At 38.8% G+C, this 15,509-nt stretch overlaps 1 protein-coding gene across 3 annotated transcripts in view; it reads right to left on the reverse strand.

Moving 5' to 3' along the window:
- Positions 1-5,706: 5,706 nt before the first annotated feature.
- Positions 5,707-15,509, reverse strand: part of LOC124254195 (acidic leucine-rich nuclear phosphoprotein 32 family member B-like) — a 30,688-nt gene continuing 20,885 nt past the window's right edge. For 2 of the 3 annotated variants that reach the window (XM_046688082.1, XM_046688080.1), the window contains 4 exons: positions 14,957-14,995; positions 13,827-13,912; positions 10,918-11,017; positions 5,707-7,298 (listed from right to left, as the gene is read on the reverse strand). In XM_046688082.1, the coding sequence (XP_046544038.1) occupies positions 7,213-7,298; positions 10,918-11,017; positions 13,827-13,912; positions 14,957-14,995 (311 nt within the window). In that variant the 3' untranslated portion in view covers positions 5,707-7,212. The remainder of the gene's footprint in view (positions 7,299-10,917; positions 11,018-13,826; positions 13,913-14,956; positions 14,996-15,509) is intronic. The other variant, XM_046688081.1, reaches the window with a different exon arrangement.

Raw genomic sequence — 15,509 nt, forward strand, 5'->3', positions numbered from 1 at the left:
GTGTCATTCCCTAATCTACTGTGAAAGAAACACTCGAATAGTCACACAATCAATTATTCGATCAATTATACTGAATGCTATAACTACATGTATTAATTCACGACTGGCATGAGAAATTCTGAATGGCGATAACTGCCATGATTCCCTTCCGCCGCGTTATATTAAAACATGATCGGCGGCAGTGAACGGGCTGGACACATCGGTGAATAGCTAATTAAGTATCATAATTAATTCTGTTTCATTAATTTAACGAACGGCGGAGTAATTTTGTAAAACCGCTAAAATATGGCGATAACTGTTCGGTAGCCAGTACGGAACTTACCTTGTTATTATCAAGTTCCTTGAAGAATTCCCATCATGTCGAAAGATTTTCCATAGGATACCCTTCGTCCTTAACTAATTTCCACCTCCAAAACGTTGGTTTAGCGCAAAAAAAGTAGGAGACACGTCAGTAATAAGTGTCTCAGTTCAGGTTTACCTCGGTTTTAAACAATTCCCACCAGTCTGTCGCTAGGAACGTGACTTCTGCTTCCTATGCTGGTGGAATTAACGCGCACGGAAAACCCGTGCAACGGAAGTGAGACCTGATTGGCTAACTCGTAACTTCTAAACCACGTGACAATTCTGGCAACACCTGCATGAAATATACAATGCTTCAAACCTGATTTGACATTTGTTTCTATGAACAGTCTACGTGTTAACGTGGCCTTGACCTGAGTGGTTAAACCTTGGTCGATTCCCAAAATGGAACCGACGTGCGAAACCAATTCTTGGTGTCTGGCGTAGCGAGATGGGAATATTTTTATTGCCGACACATTACCAACTATTGCTACATCAACCATGTGTTCATTCTCTCTTCTTCTGGTGCCCTCTAATGTTAGGAATTGGTTAAAATCTCATAATTGATGATTGGTTCATTACAACCGATCAATCATCGAAAATAATTGGTTAGCATCATGCATTCAATTTCCCTGGTTATGTTTGTTAATGCACAAAAAATATTAAGAAAACATGTAGTTCTTTCGGGGTTTTTTGGTGCAAATTTCAAAAAATGCATTTGCAAATTTCCCATCTGTAAAGGATGACTAGTCTGTTAAGGAGATAAATTTCCAGGAGTCTTTAAGATAAGTTCAAGCATGACTGGAACAAGCTTGTAGCGTTTATGAAATGTAACAGACACAACCAACCTTGTAAAAAATATTGTTAATGCAAACAAGTGACCCAATATTGTTTGTGTTCGATTATGCGAAAACATGATCGATTGCTTGGTCGTTTAGTCACTGCGACCAATCTTCGATTATTGCAATTAATCGGACCACCACCAGTGTCCTCCGCCGTGATATTGCTGGAATATTTCTAAAAGCGGCGTAAAACTAAACTCTTGCTCTCTTCCATTAAAGTGTATTCTGTTCGGGGTTGTTTTTGGGTACAAATTCTAACATCCTCTGTTAAGATGGACATTCATTTTTAGGTTCATAGGCGTATCCATGTCCTGAAAGTCTTTGAAATGACCATTGAAATTCTCGTGAAAATGAAGTCCCCCCCCCACACACACACACACCTTCTCAAAAGCTGTAATTCCTCTTCACCCCCCCCTGACCCCCCTGAAGTTAGTGTCACACATGATAACGAGATATTTGCCGACTGTCCCTTTGTTTGCCTTGAGAGTGAATGAGTTTTAGCTTTTAGCAGTATTCCAGCAATACCACGGCGGGGGACACCAGAAATGAGCTTCTCACATTGTACTTATGTGAGGAATCGAACCCGGGTCTTCGGCGTGGCGAGCGAAAGCTTTAACCACTTGGCTACCCCCACCGCCCCACAGTTCGTTTCAGAATAATGACAATCGTGTTATATTCAACCTGATATCAAAAGTACGAACAGGGGCAACAGTTTTGTCATTGGATCCACCTTTGACGGTCCCGGTGTTTTCCCGCTCGCCTTCAAATTTCTTCTTGTCCGGATTTTAGTATGCGAGAAGGGCAAGTAACTCTAACCGCACTTCGATTCACATGAAAATAATCTGTGACCGGAAGAAGTGTTAAACTTCCGAACGAAACATATTTCAGTTCCTAAGTTTCCTAAGTCCATTTGCAACAACCATGTGAAACACAAACTACCCTCTAATGGTCCCACGACTTCAGAATACTTCTTTAGTGGTTTTTTGTTTGTTGTTGATTCTTGTTTCTTAGTTTTTGTATTTTGGGGTCGAGTGTGTTATTTCATTTTTATAAAACCCTGACTAATGTGGATTATAGAAAGCAAGCATAAGTCCAGATTTAAGAGTGAGAAAAATTATGCATTGAGCAACGTTTGTTATAATTCGATTCATGAATGACCAAGGACTTTAAAGTCATTACATACTCAACCTGTGCCAAGGACCCAAGAGTCATTTTCTATCTAAGGTTACGGATTCTATTCTTTTTCATCAGCTCTTGCAAAAATATGTTATTGTGTAGAATTCTGTCACATTTCCTGTCATACCAGATTAGAAGTTTGTTAATGCCACTCATCAATGTTCCTGCCATATGATGTATGTAAATAATCAAGACTGGACCAGACAATCCACTGATTGACATGAGCAGCAACCCATTAAATTAGGACATGACATGCATGAATCAAATCAGCAGCCTGAACCTGCCTCTTAAACAAGCATGTTGCTGAGGGTCTTCACAATGTGTTAAGCCCATTTCACCCCCGGTCAGGGGGCGTAAAATCCAACTAGAATTAAACTGAAAAGCCGTAATCCAAGTTTAATTCTAACCCTGACCCGCGAAGATCTTCAGTAACATGCTTGTTGTAAGAGGGGGCATCAGAAGCCTTAACCCAAGTGGGCGGTGGGGTAGCCTGGTGGATAAAACGTTCACTCGTCATACTGAAAACCCGGGTTCTGTTCCCCCACTGGGTAAAATGTGTGAAGCCCATTTCTGGTGTCCCCCACCATGATATTGCTAGAACATTGCTAAAAACGGTTTAACTATATAAACTCAATCACTCGTTCAACCCTAGTACAGATAAGGAAAACTGACAAATTTGTACATGTCTGCAGAGACCTGTTCTAGCCCCAGGCTTGCATCAAATTCGGATACTGCTGGATGATCACAACTGGTTCCACAGATGTCGATACAGGGCTCATACAGATGATCAGCCATCAAATTTAAGGTCTGTTTTAGGGGCTTTTCAAGGCCCAATGAACAATTTTAATTTTAGGACCTCACATAACACGTCAGTAGCTGAATACACTCAAGGTTGGTGAAATGTGGGACCGACCTTCAGAGAAAAAACTCTTAGCTTCATCGCTGCACAAGTTTTGCTTCGTGATGGAGAGAAATTTAACATCCACTGTCACTGCAAATAAGTTTATTATGTACTTTAGTTTCCTTTAAAAACGTTACTTGGCAAGTTGTGGTTAACATAGCTTCTTTTTAGGACAAGTCACTGGCAATTAGGGCCTTTTCAAGACTAAACAAATTGAAGGTATTTTGGGGAGAAATGGCAGGCTTTTTCAAGCCAGTGTGTGAAATCCAGGTTAGAATTGGTCTTCAGCAACCCATGATAGTCGTAAGAGGTGACAAACGGGATCGACCTCGCAGACTTAACTGACATGTCTTTGTATTCTATTTGCATAGATCGATGTTCATGCTGTTGATCTCTGTACTGCCTGGTCCAGACTTTGTTATTTACAGACCACCGCCAGCTGGAATATTTCCGAGTTAAACAACCAAATCAAATCGAATCAAGTGAGGGAGGGAGTGAGTTTAGTTTTACGCCGCACTCAGCAATATTCCAGCTATATGGCGGCGGTCTGTAAATACTCGAGTCTGGACCAGACAATCCAGTCATCAACAGCATGAGCATCGATCTGCGCAATTGGGAACCGATGACATGTGTGAACCAAGTCAGCGAGCCTGACCACCCGATCCCGTTATAGTCCGTCAACTGAACTTCTGGCACCGTGCCTTTCACAATTTACCTTTTAACCAAAAATGACTTCAAAATGTTTTTAGGCATACGCTCTTTATATCTTATGACCTATCTAAGGTTTAAATTTCATTATTTTATGTCAATTATTAAAGCTTCTTCTTAAGAAGCCATCTTTAAAAAAATATGAAAAATAGAAGTAGTTATACAAGGGAGTAAAATGATACGACGATAGCAAACAACATGGTGGGACACACGTGCATCTTGTTTACATTGTTACGCCTGCAAGCAAATCTATAGGGACTATATAATCATCACAAATCCATTTTAAACAAGCAGATTTATTGAAGTCTTTCAATACTGGTTGCTGAATCTCTTGTATCAAGATCCAAATTTGAGCAACAGCTTGCACATGGTATGCTTTGATACATTGATGTCATGGTCTTCTTTTGAACAATATTTTCTTCAGTTTGCTTGACGATATGGACTCACTGGATCGATTTAACCGACGCATGACGTCCCTCACAACCCTTCTATCGAATTCATCAAGCTATCTTTTCTTTGCATGTTTTGAGACGGTCCCCGATTTAACTGCCATGTCATCGTCAGTCTCTGAAATAGTGTCATGGGAGATAACTCTTTGCTACGTTCTTTTGCAGATCTTGGTGGTATTAATGTCTTTTGGAGAAACACTCAATTGAAAAAAGAGGGATTTCTTTCACTTTGCCTTGCGCTTGAAAAAGTTGTAAACTCTTTTGATGATTTACCGGTCATCTTTGTACAACATCGTTTTTACCACAACCTGTGTGTTGACGATCTTTGACATCACTTGAGCGTGCTAATGTAAATACCCGTGCATGTACATATCACGCTGACACACATTTTACAACGTTGTTGGCGTTTCCATCACGTGCGTTAACCCCTCGTAAAACTCTCCACAGTTTTACAATTATTATATGACAGGTTTAAAGGCAAAATCTTTAATAGTCGTTTTAGAATTACTAAAATCGATATCTTGTTAGGTCACAGTATACAATTACCATATGAACAGAGTAGCGTTTTAAAATATTCAGGAGTTTTATGTAAATTGTGAAAAACAGGGTGCCAAAAGTTAAGTTGACGGAGCATAGTCGCCGTTTGAGGCAACCATGGGTTGCTGAAGACCTATTCTACCCCGGATCTTCACTGCAGGGCTCCAGATAACTTTTGGGGGTGCGAGTGTACTTACACATCATATTGCAAGTGGAGGTGTACTGAGAATTTTGAAGGAGTACTGACATGTTTTTGTGTGAGCGAGTTGGTGATGTGGTTTGTCTGGACGATTCATCGATCACTATTTCCAACCATGTATTTGTATTTGAAGACGCGTGAGAAATAACTGAGCGACCGTGTGATGCGCGAAATGTCAGGTCAGACTGGATATAAATAGGAAGTGTTTTTAGCCAATCGAAAAATAGTGACGCATATCGTTGCATGGCAACGCAAGGGATTCCTACTGTCGGGGTTTCCTCATGTGTCGAATCGTGTTTCGCAAAAGAAACGTGACAAGTATTTATCCGAAATAGATTTCCATTTGCACGATACGCACGGAAATTAAATGTTAGACGTACAAAGGTATTTATGTGCGTACACGATACGCTTGAAATCTTATATTATGTCGTACTTAATTGATTTTGAGGCGTACATTACACCTGTACGCCCCTTATCTGTAGTCCTGTTCACGGGTCGAATCAAGCCAGTGTGAACCCTGGGGTAACTTATCCACAAACTGTGACAAACACGGGGTTTATTCTATAAAAATTTATTGCAGCAACAAAGAATAACAAGTCTGCCTTAATGTTCAGCTATGTTCCTGTGACTTGTATCGTCTCGATACAAACAACTCGCCACCATATGAATCCCACTTCTCTCAACAGCTCAGGTAGATGCTGTTGATGCTATATGTCTGACCGACTGAGTTTAGTTTTACGCCGCTTTTAGCAATATTCCAGCAATATCACGGCGGGGACTCCAGAAATGGGCTTCACACATTGTGCCCATGTGGGGAATCGAACCCAGGTCTTTGGCGTGACGAGCCAACGCTTTAACCACTAGGCTACCCCACCGCCCCTAAGAGCTGTATGTAACAAGACAACCATTACAATTTGCAAAATGGGATGTCTGCATGAAAATAAAGATCGATGAAACATGATGAAATGACATGATTACGTAATCTGCACAGGAACATGACCACATTTTCGTAAGATTTCCCACGGATCTATTCATCATAATGCCCTCCTTAGCAAAAATTGATAATTTTTAGATCATTTTCTCTTAAGTGTTAGCCTTGGTCTTAATTTCAAAGAAACGTGGGAAGATCATCTAATGTCGAAATATCAATGATCGCACTGTGAATACATGTAAATGTTTAAACTACCTGTTACACTTTTAGGAAATAAATCGCTGTGAACTAATTACAGATAAAAGAGAATGAATGTACAATTTAAACATTTACAAGTAGACATAAGCCTCCAGGTGACAAGAAATTTACACTAATTACACTGCCAGTTTTGATTCTTACAATTAAGGTCACAACCTTTTAATACAAATCTGACAGCATTTACAAAATGCTGCCCAAAATTATCTGGTTTAGCAGTAGTCGTACAAATGAAAAATGAAGAAATTATAACTCAACCACTGAGCATAACCAGGGCTCAACAAGGAATCGGTAGGCAGGAAATGAGAATCTAGCCGCTATATTAACCCGAGAGCAAGTATGAATGGACGATCGATTTGATAGCCACAAAAGGGCCCTTTCACACAAATTCCTTCAGTCTGCTGGCTTGTGATAGTATATGGTGATATCCGGTCTTCGGGCATCAATGAGTAATGTCTATATACAGTGAAGTTTTCACAGACCGCTGGGGTGGGGACTTGGAAGAGTTCCGAACGACTTCAGACTCAAAGCTGCTCCGAGACATTGGGGTTTTTTCAACGTGATTACATGTTAATAATACACTATCAAACTTCAGATCTGTCCTGACCTTTTCATTAAGTGATTCAAAAAGCAGATTTCAATGAATAAAAATTTCTTCATTCTACTAGAGTTGAATGGGAAACGTGCAACAGTGTCGTCTTTAAGACTTCTCTGAGTAGCACTTGGTGTAAGGATTTCCATTACGTTCAATATGAGCTTTAGACAAAGACCAAGGGTGTACCCAGCGTGTATTGTCTGCAACAACCGCCTGCCCGGCTAAAGTTCAAAGTTCAACACACAGCCGGTCACTTCAGGTGACCACACACACACATCTTCTACGCCTCCTCTTCCTCCTCTTCGTGTTTTCGTTTCTGACCGCGAACTTGTTGATCTTCTTCTTCTTCCTCATCATCATCATCATCTGCAATAAACAGATGTATAACACATTATGACTGCCTGGTATAACAAATATACCACAAACCTCTCAAACAAGACATGCAAATATATTATGTTTTCAAGGAACACTAGGCCAGAACAATTTTATTTCTTGTTTTACAGATTTTTGTCCTCAGAAAACCAAAAGGCAGGAGGGAAAAAAATAAAAAAATAAAAATCACTAGTCAAAATAATTTTTCTTTAAAATACTTAAAGTATTATATGAAGTTTATATGGGGGCAAAAATCAATCCAAAAATATTTTTGGGGTAAATTTACATGTTTGGCCAATAAAAACATGAGGATTTATTTTTTGAGCAGGGAAAATTATTTTTTTCTTATTCTTGAATATATACGACCGGTGGATAAGTAAAACAAGAGATAAAACTGGCCTGGCCTTAGGTAAAAATAAAAAGTTTTGTTATTCAATGTCTTAATTAACCTAAAATCTAAAATAAATTCACAGAAATGATCTTTACTTCGAAATGTATTGATAAAATGGAATGATGAACACACAATGACATTTAGGTGGTCAAATGTAACATGCTATATTTGGGAGTACACTTTCTCAAAGTAGATTCTGGTACTTTTGGTTTTACGTTGCTTTAGCAAAATATCACGACAGGGCACACTAGACATGGGTTTCACACACTGTACCCAGTGTTCACGAATGGTGTTTCAAAGTAACAAAACATTGGGTCCTGTAAGTTTCAGATGTCTGTCTGACCCATTGAAAATTCACAGGACCCATAGAATAAAATTAAATAAACATTTCAGATTTAACATTTCTCATAATTGGCATTGAAATTATTAACAAACATAAGATTTATAAACAGCAAACAAGTGTCACTTGTCACATATAACAACTTCAGTCAAAGTCATCGTGAAATATACAGCCAGACACTGGGGCTGGCGGGATGTAGACTTCTATCAGACCTTTGGCGAATCTGCCGGATTTGTCAGAGGGTCAGACGCTATTCGTGAACACTGTGTACCTATGTGGGAAATTGAACTGGGTCTACTGTGTGACAAGCAAACACTAGCAGGGGTGGAAATAACTTTAAATTGCTAGTGGACTCCGGTACAGTGGCAAATGTAAAATCACCTGCCCTGATAATTTTTCCACTATACCGTCCGTTTTCTTGTTGATTTTTTAAATAAACAACATAATTAACATTGGAAAGTCAACTGGACACTGGTACGGTGTGATATACAAATTTGCTTGCCCGACATAAAAAACACTGGACTCGGACAATGGGTTATTTCCACGCCTGACTAGCATGAGGGAAATCACAATCCTTCTTTCACAGTTATCTCCCCTACTACATGGGAGCTAACCCAACTTCTTACATGTTGGTTTTGTTTGTTTTCAGATGGCAAGTCAGATAAGTACAGGAATCATATAGATCATAGCCCAGTACTCTTAATTTCATCACACTTGCTGCAAGGCATAAAGTTGACTGAATGTTACTGTCGTGCAGTGTTCACGAATGGTGTTTCAAAGTAACAGGACATTGGGTTCTGTAAGTTTCAGATGTCTGTCTGACCCATTGAAAATTCACAGGACCCATAGAATAAAATTAGACACACATTTCAGATTTAACATTTCTGATTTGTCAGAGGGTCAGGCACTATTCGTGAACACTGGTGATGTGCAGGCTTTGTCCCCAGAGCTACAGATAACTTTTGGGTCATTGAGTTATGTACTCACTTGTGTTCATCTCAATTGGGTATCCCATTTTTTCTTTGAGTAACCAAATAAATTGTACTCACCTCACTCAAACTCAATTGGGTATTTTGCCATTTTTCATTAAATTTGAAAATATAGTGAAGTTTAAAAGTTAATGTTTGTTATTTATGTTTGATCTGTAATATGAGAAACGATAAGAAAGACTGCAAGTTGTCAAGTTCATGTCCTGAAATAGAACCTCTCAGTATACTTCAGTTATTTTATCTATCCACCAGTACGCAAGCTAAGACATGACATTTTTGTGTGTACGCATGTAAATCACATTTATTGAGCATTTACAAAAATTCAAGCGTACTTGTACGCAATAGACTGAATAGAAATTGAGTTTTCACATAAATATTTGCGTAATTTACGCAGATACGCAGCTTATCTGTACCTCTGTTTGTCCCCCTTCCAACAGTATGTTAGCATTCTGTATCAGTCCAAATCACGGACGTTTAAGTGAGTGAATGAGTTTAGTTTTACGAGGCACTCAGCAATATTCCAGCCATATGGCTGTTGTCTGTAAATAATCGAATCTGGATCATACAATCCAGTGATCAACAGTATGAGCATCAATCTACCCAAATGGCTCAGAAGTTTGAAACAAGATAAGATTTATTCAAGATTTGATGTATTACAAAAGAATATTTGACTGGAAATTCAGGACCTCTCAAACTGATGAAATGAAGGTTGCGCCATCTGGCACAGATTTCTCAAATTTAAAACTTAGTTTGACAATTTGAAACAGATGAGTTCGTAACTCAGTCGCAAATCTAAAACCAAAACTACAAAACAAATCATGTAACCTATCTACCTAACTCAAATTGTCTTCTAAGTTGGAGTTATATATCCATTTCAGTGTATTCTGGGAAATGCATTTTCCTCCATTTTCTCACATTTGAGTAAAAACTAACTTTTTAAGTCAAAACCCACAGACTTAAGTTTGTTTCGAGAAATCCCTGTATTGCAGAATATCATTTATATTATCCAGGGTAAATATAAGATGGCAAGTCAGATAAGTACAGGAATCATGTTGATCATAGCCCAGTACTCTTAATTTCATCATACTTGCTCACTAACTTCTGGTCTTATTACAAGAGTGATCCCAGATGCAACAGTTGGAACTGCTCTTTCCGTAGACAGGATTGAATTTAATTGAGCAACTAAGTCAGCACAACTGACACTGAAGAAGACTTCTGTTGAAAATCTGAAGGTTGAATTACGACTGCCTTGTTTCAGGGTTATTCAGGTCTATGGTAGAGTTCCAACCCTGAATCTAAGGAAAACGGAAGCCTGAGCACCAAAGGTGTGAGTTGGGGGTGAGTACGTGGTCGGCTCTGCCATTTTGTTTCACTTAGTAGTCATACGGACTATGTCATGCATTCAGGAAAACTTTGTGAAACTTCATCGTCAATACACGCAATATACACAATCGACACCCAAAGGATCACACGCTAAGATTCTGAATGCTTTTACCAGTATTCACTCAAATAAATCACCAGTAACTTATGAAATTGTATACCGTAAAAACAAATTCAGAATTTTTCATTTAAAAAAATCTGGTTTTTTTAAAAGAGAAATCGGTGAGCAGATTTTTGTATTTCAAAATTGGAGTGGTTTGCATCTCTGCTATGGAGAAACAAATTTGGTTTCAAAGGAATTAACTACATACTGTACATTTGAGGATTGTATGAAAACACATGTTCCAAATTCCCGGAGAAAATGTTACTTGAATGCTTGTTTGAATTAAACATTTTACCATGGTCCAGTCATTGGGCCAGTCCATGGGCTGGAAACCAAAACATACTTGTTGTGCTACGGTTGGTCTAATTAATGTTGTCTGACAACGCTGCACATCCAACCACTCAGCTTACCATCATCATCGTCATCCTCATCTACTTCTACTCCTTCCTCAACAACTTCATCATCTTCATCACCCTCAGCGTCGAATTCGTCGTCTTCATCATCTTCATCCTGTAACAAAGAAGGTTTCCACAATATGAAACAGTGGTCAAATATTCGAGGTTAAATCTAAATGGCTCGCAAAATGTAAAATTACTTTAAAAATTGGGATGTGATGAAAAGCACACATACTTCCCCGGTTTTACGCAGTACAATCAATATCTACAAGCAATCATACACCCTGTACCATTTCACAGAATACAATTTTCAGAATAAAGCATGCAGGTCAATTTGACTTCAGCAGTTTTCATAACATTAATGTCTCCAGATTCAAGTATTACAAGATTAAATGGTGTTTGAAATAAGTAAGGAGGCGGTTGAGCCAAGGGCTCCTTGTCATTGACATTTTGTTTGAAGATTCAAGGAGTATTGAAAAGTATTCTTTAATTATTATTAATGCCACGCTCTGCAATATTCCAGCTATATGGCAGCAGTATGTAAATAACTGAATCTGGACAAACATCATGAGCATCAATTTACGTAACTGGGATACGGTGACAAGTGTCAACCAAGTCAGCGAGCCTGAAAACCTGATCCTGTTAGTCACGTCATACAAGAAGCTTGGGTTGCTAAAGACATATTATAACCCGGATCTTCACAGGATTTTGAAAAGTATTAAAGTTATATGACTAAAGATAAATTTTGACGACTGCTAGATTCAATACTTGAAACCCTTATCAGCTCAAACACTAGAATACCTCCCCACACCTAAGTAACAGTTATGGCCCCTGTGTTTTATTCTTCTTGGCATGTCCAACCGTTGGCAAGTCAGATAAGTACAGGAATCATGTTGATCATAGCCCAGTACTCTTACTTTCATCATGTTTGCCTCCGACACATTACAGACTTTACTAACATCAGGATCAGAAATTGTAGCATCAATTACGATGTGCCATAGCACCACCTACTCAGGGCTGTTACAAGTCACTCGTGTATTCGGCGGATCAAATTGTACGCTTACAAGATTTCAATTTGTTACTTGTGATATCAAATAGTCATGATTTTTTTTCTTAAACAGAAGTGTTTTTACTTCAATTTGGGGGTTACTGACCAAAGCAAGATATGCAAAATGGAAAATATCTAAGCCAGGCAGGACAAGTTAACACTCGTATGTATACTACCTATCAAATGTTTAGCCTCACTGGTGTGACTGTTGCCACTTACTTCACTCAACTGCTCTGAACTAGATTTTGCCAAATCTTCCATACTGTTTAATGGTACTGTTTACACATGAACTGATGTATTGTAAAAGTAACGTTGAAAAGATTATTTTCATGAGTTCAATAAATCATGAAACTCAGTGAAAATTGGCGAATTCTTGACAAAATTTCACATCAAAACACACCTGTACATATGCACGATATTTGCACATGCTTTTCAGCAATTTGATGCATGATCCTCGTGCAATTCATCTGCATAAAGATTGCACTTGGTTCCCCCCATGTTAGTGGAGAAATTCATCTTCAATGTAACCATATATATCTACATGTGTTACCCAATACATGTATTTGTATTACCCAAAATTAATGTATCATATGCCTCAAAAATGGATTCAGTGCAGTCCTACACCCACTAAATGACAAAAATGAGGTTCCATAAGTATGATACTTGTCTTTTCTTGTTTCACATGATCTACTCAGATTTCAAAACCTTTCCTCTTTTACACAAATCAAGTCATAAGAAAACATTACAAAGCACAAGGTCATTCACACAACAATATCTACAATGCCTCTATAAGCTATTAAAAACCTAAATGCTTGACTGCATCCACACAACAGAACTGATACACCCTCTTTCTACATTGAAGGTTATTTTCATCCTACTTAAAAGATGAGCAATTATAAATTCCAAAGAAGTTTGCATTTGCAACCTTCCATATAAAAACAAGCATCCTCCCAAAGCAGTGGTGATATTCAGTCTCAAATACGGTGTTACCTTGTGCATAGTGACCACTATTGTTTTTTAAAATGCAACAGCGTGGAGATGGGCTACCTTTAAACATGAGTTTTGATATTATTCCACAGCTGGGACAAAATAGCTGACTCATAACAGTAATGAATCGGATGTATGGCAAGTTAGTCCTTATACTTTGCTATCTGATTTTAAAAAGTCAAAATATATATCTGGTGTTTGAAAAACTTTCAATTTCAAATAAAAATTGATTCACAAAACGATAAATATCAAAGAGTTCTGATTGTACGAGATAATCCTAAAAGATGTGGATGCACACACTTGGTAACAAGGGGAGGTAACCACTGGTTTGGGAGGGCCAGCTATGAATGCAGTCCTGCAACTACGTTAGGCAGTGATAGAAATTAACGCTTGCCCCGAACCCTGAGGCGTGTAGAATTTTGTCAAGGGCAAATTAAAACCATGCCACTGGTTGCCCGGTGGGCAACAAGGGTATGTATCATTATCATCACTTATTATAAAGATATGTCAGAACACCGACAATTTTATCACCCTTCCAAATTCTTGAAAATGTATGTATTAATATCAAAATGTTGATATTGTACAATAAAGGTGGTCATCCATAAAGATTGCCATTTTTATTACCCACAACTTCAGAAATGCCTCACCATTGTCATTTACGATATATGATGTGCATTTAAATGTTTTTTTCCTCATCGTAGGCTTTTGTATTGCTAGTACTACACTTGGGTAATACAGCAGAGTTTTTTTAAAGCATGAGCTTGTTTTTTTTACTGGGACAGTAGAAAACAGCTTGGGCCAGGAAGTTTTATGTCTACTGAAAATAAGGTTAATTTCTATCACTGGTTAGGTGATGCTAGATATGGTCTAGGAGATTGATCACACTAACGTCAAGGTTCTCCTTGGTCAAGTAATCTAGACCAACCTCTTCCACACCATCCTCATCCTCTCCCTCATCATCGTCATCATCATCATCTGCAACAAGCCATAGCATTGTTAGTTAGGACAAAGTTTGTACAGATTATCACTCATCAAATTTAAGGTCTTCAAGGGATTCTCAAGGAGAACGAGATAATTTTAAGTTTTACGTCACATCGGCACTGTTTTAGCCATATAGCGACAAGCAATTTTATGGAACCATAGAAACATGCATATTACATAAGTAGTTAAATACCCAAAGGTTGATCAAATGTGGGACCGACCAAGAGAGTGAGTGAGTTCAGTTTTAAGCCGCACTCAGCAATATTCCAGCTATATGGCGGCGGTCTGTAAATAATCGAGTCTGGACCAGACAATCCGGTCATCAACAGCATGAGCATCGATCTGCGCAATTGGAAACCGATGACATGTGTCAACCAAGTCAGCGAGCCTGACCACCCGATCCCGTTAGTCACCTTTTACGACAAGCATTGGTTGCTGAAGACCTACTCTACCCCGGATCTTCACGGGTCCACTAACCAAAAGAGAGACTGACTGACTGAGTTTGGTTTTACGCCGCTTTTAGCAATATTCCAGCAACATCACGGCAGGGGACACCAGAAATGGGCTTCACACATTGTACCCATGTGGGGATTCGAACCCGGGTCTTCGCGTGACGAGCCAACGCTTTAACCATTAGGCTACCCCACCGCCCCCAAAAGAGAGAAGTAACTCCTAGCTAAATCGCTGTCTGGGAACATTTTGCTTCGCGATGGACATTAATTAACACCCACTGTCAAGGTATTTTCAAAATTCCTTGCAATGACAATATCGGGAAATTTCTACCAACCCATGAGACAGGCTAGTGTTCAGTTCTTGTCAGAACTTGCAATGGGGAATGCACTAGACTGCAGTGCTTACTGGATTGAAAATCAAATAAAGAGTATTCAGATAAGTAGCTGAAGTTAGGGCACTTGGATATATTCAAACTTTCATCAATAAAATTCAAGCAAATATTAAATTACCAGGACCCATGTGATTGTTAACAAAAATTAAAAAATAACAAGTTTACAAACTGTTACCATGGTCACCAGATCTTACCATCATCATCCTCGTCTTCATCTACGTCACCATCATCAACTGGAATGGCAAAAAAGACATGAAATTGAGATTCATGAATCCCTCACACAGACACAGATCGTTGGTCAGAAATTTATCAATCATTATCCTGATTACAGACTATATTTATGTAAACCGAGGGAGACAAATAACGGAACACATGAAATTAGGGTGTTTCTATAAAATATTTTTTGGTAATTCTTTGACAGCTGTCTATTGCAATGTGGATGAAATGCTGTAATAAGCACAGGAGTGAGTGAGCGAGTTGGGTTTTACGCCGCTTTTAGCAATATTCCAGCAATAAGATGGTGGAGGACACCAGAAATGGGCTTCACACATTGTACCCATGTGGGGAATCGAACCGGGACTTCGGCGTGACGAGCAAAAGCTTTAAACCACAAGGATACCCCGGGTTATGAGGGTTGACAGTTTAATTTCACTTGTGATGAAAAACGGTCTACAAGAAAATGTCTGTAGTCACTCCAACTGAGCAAACTTTTGTTAACATGTTAACCCCGATCTTCACAGGGCTCTG

This window comes from Haliotis rubra, unplaced genomic scaffold (genome assembly GCF_003918875.1).
Source record: "Haliotis rubra isolate DU_JTF1 unplaced genomic scaffold, ASM391887v1 Scf568, whole genome shotgun sequence".
Lineage (NCBI taxonomy): Eukaryota > Metazoa > Mollusca > Gastropoda > Lepetellida > Haliotidae > Haliotis > Haliotis rubra.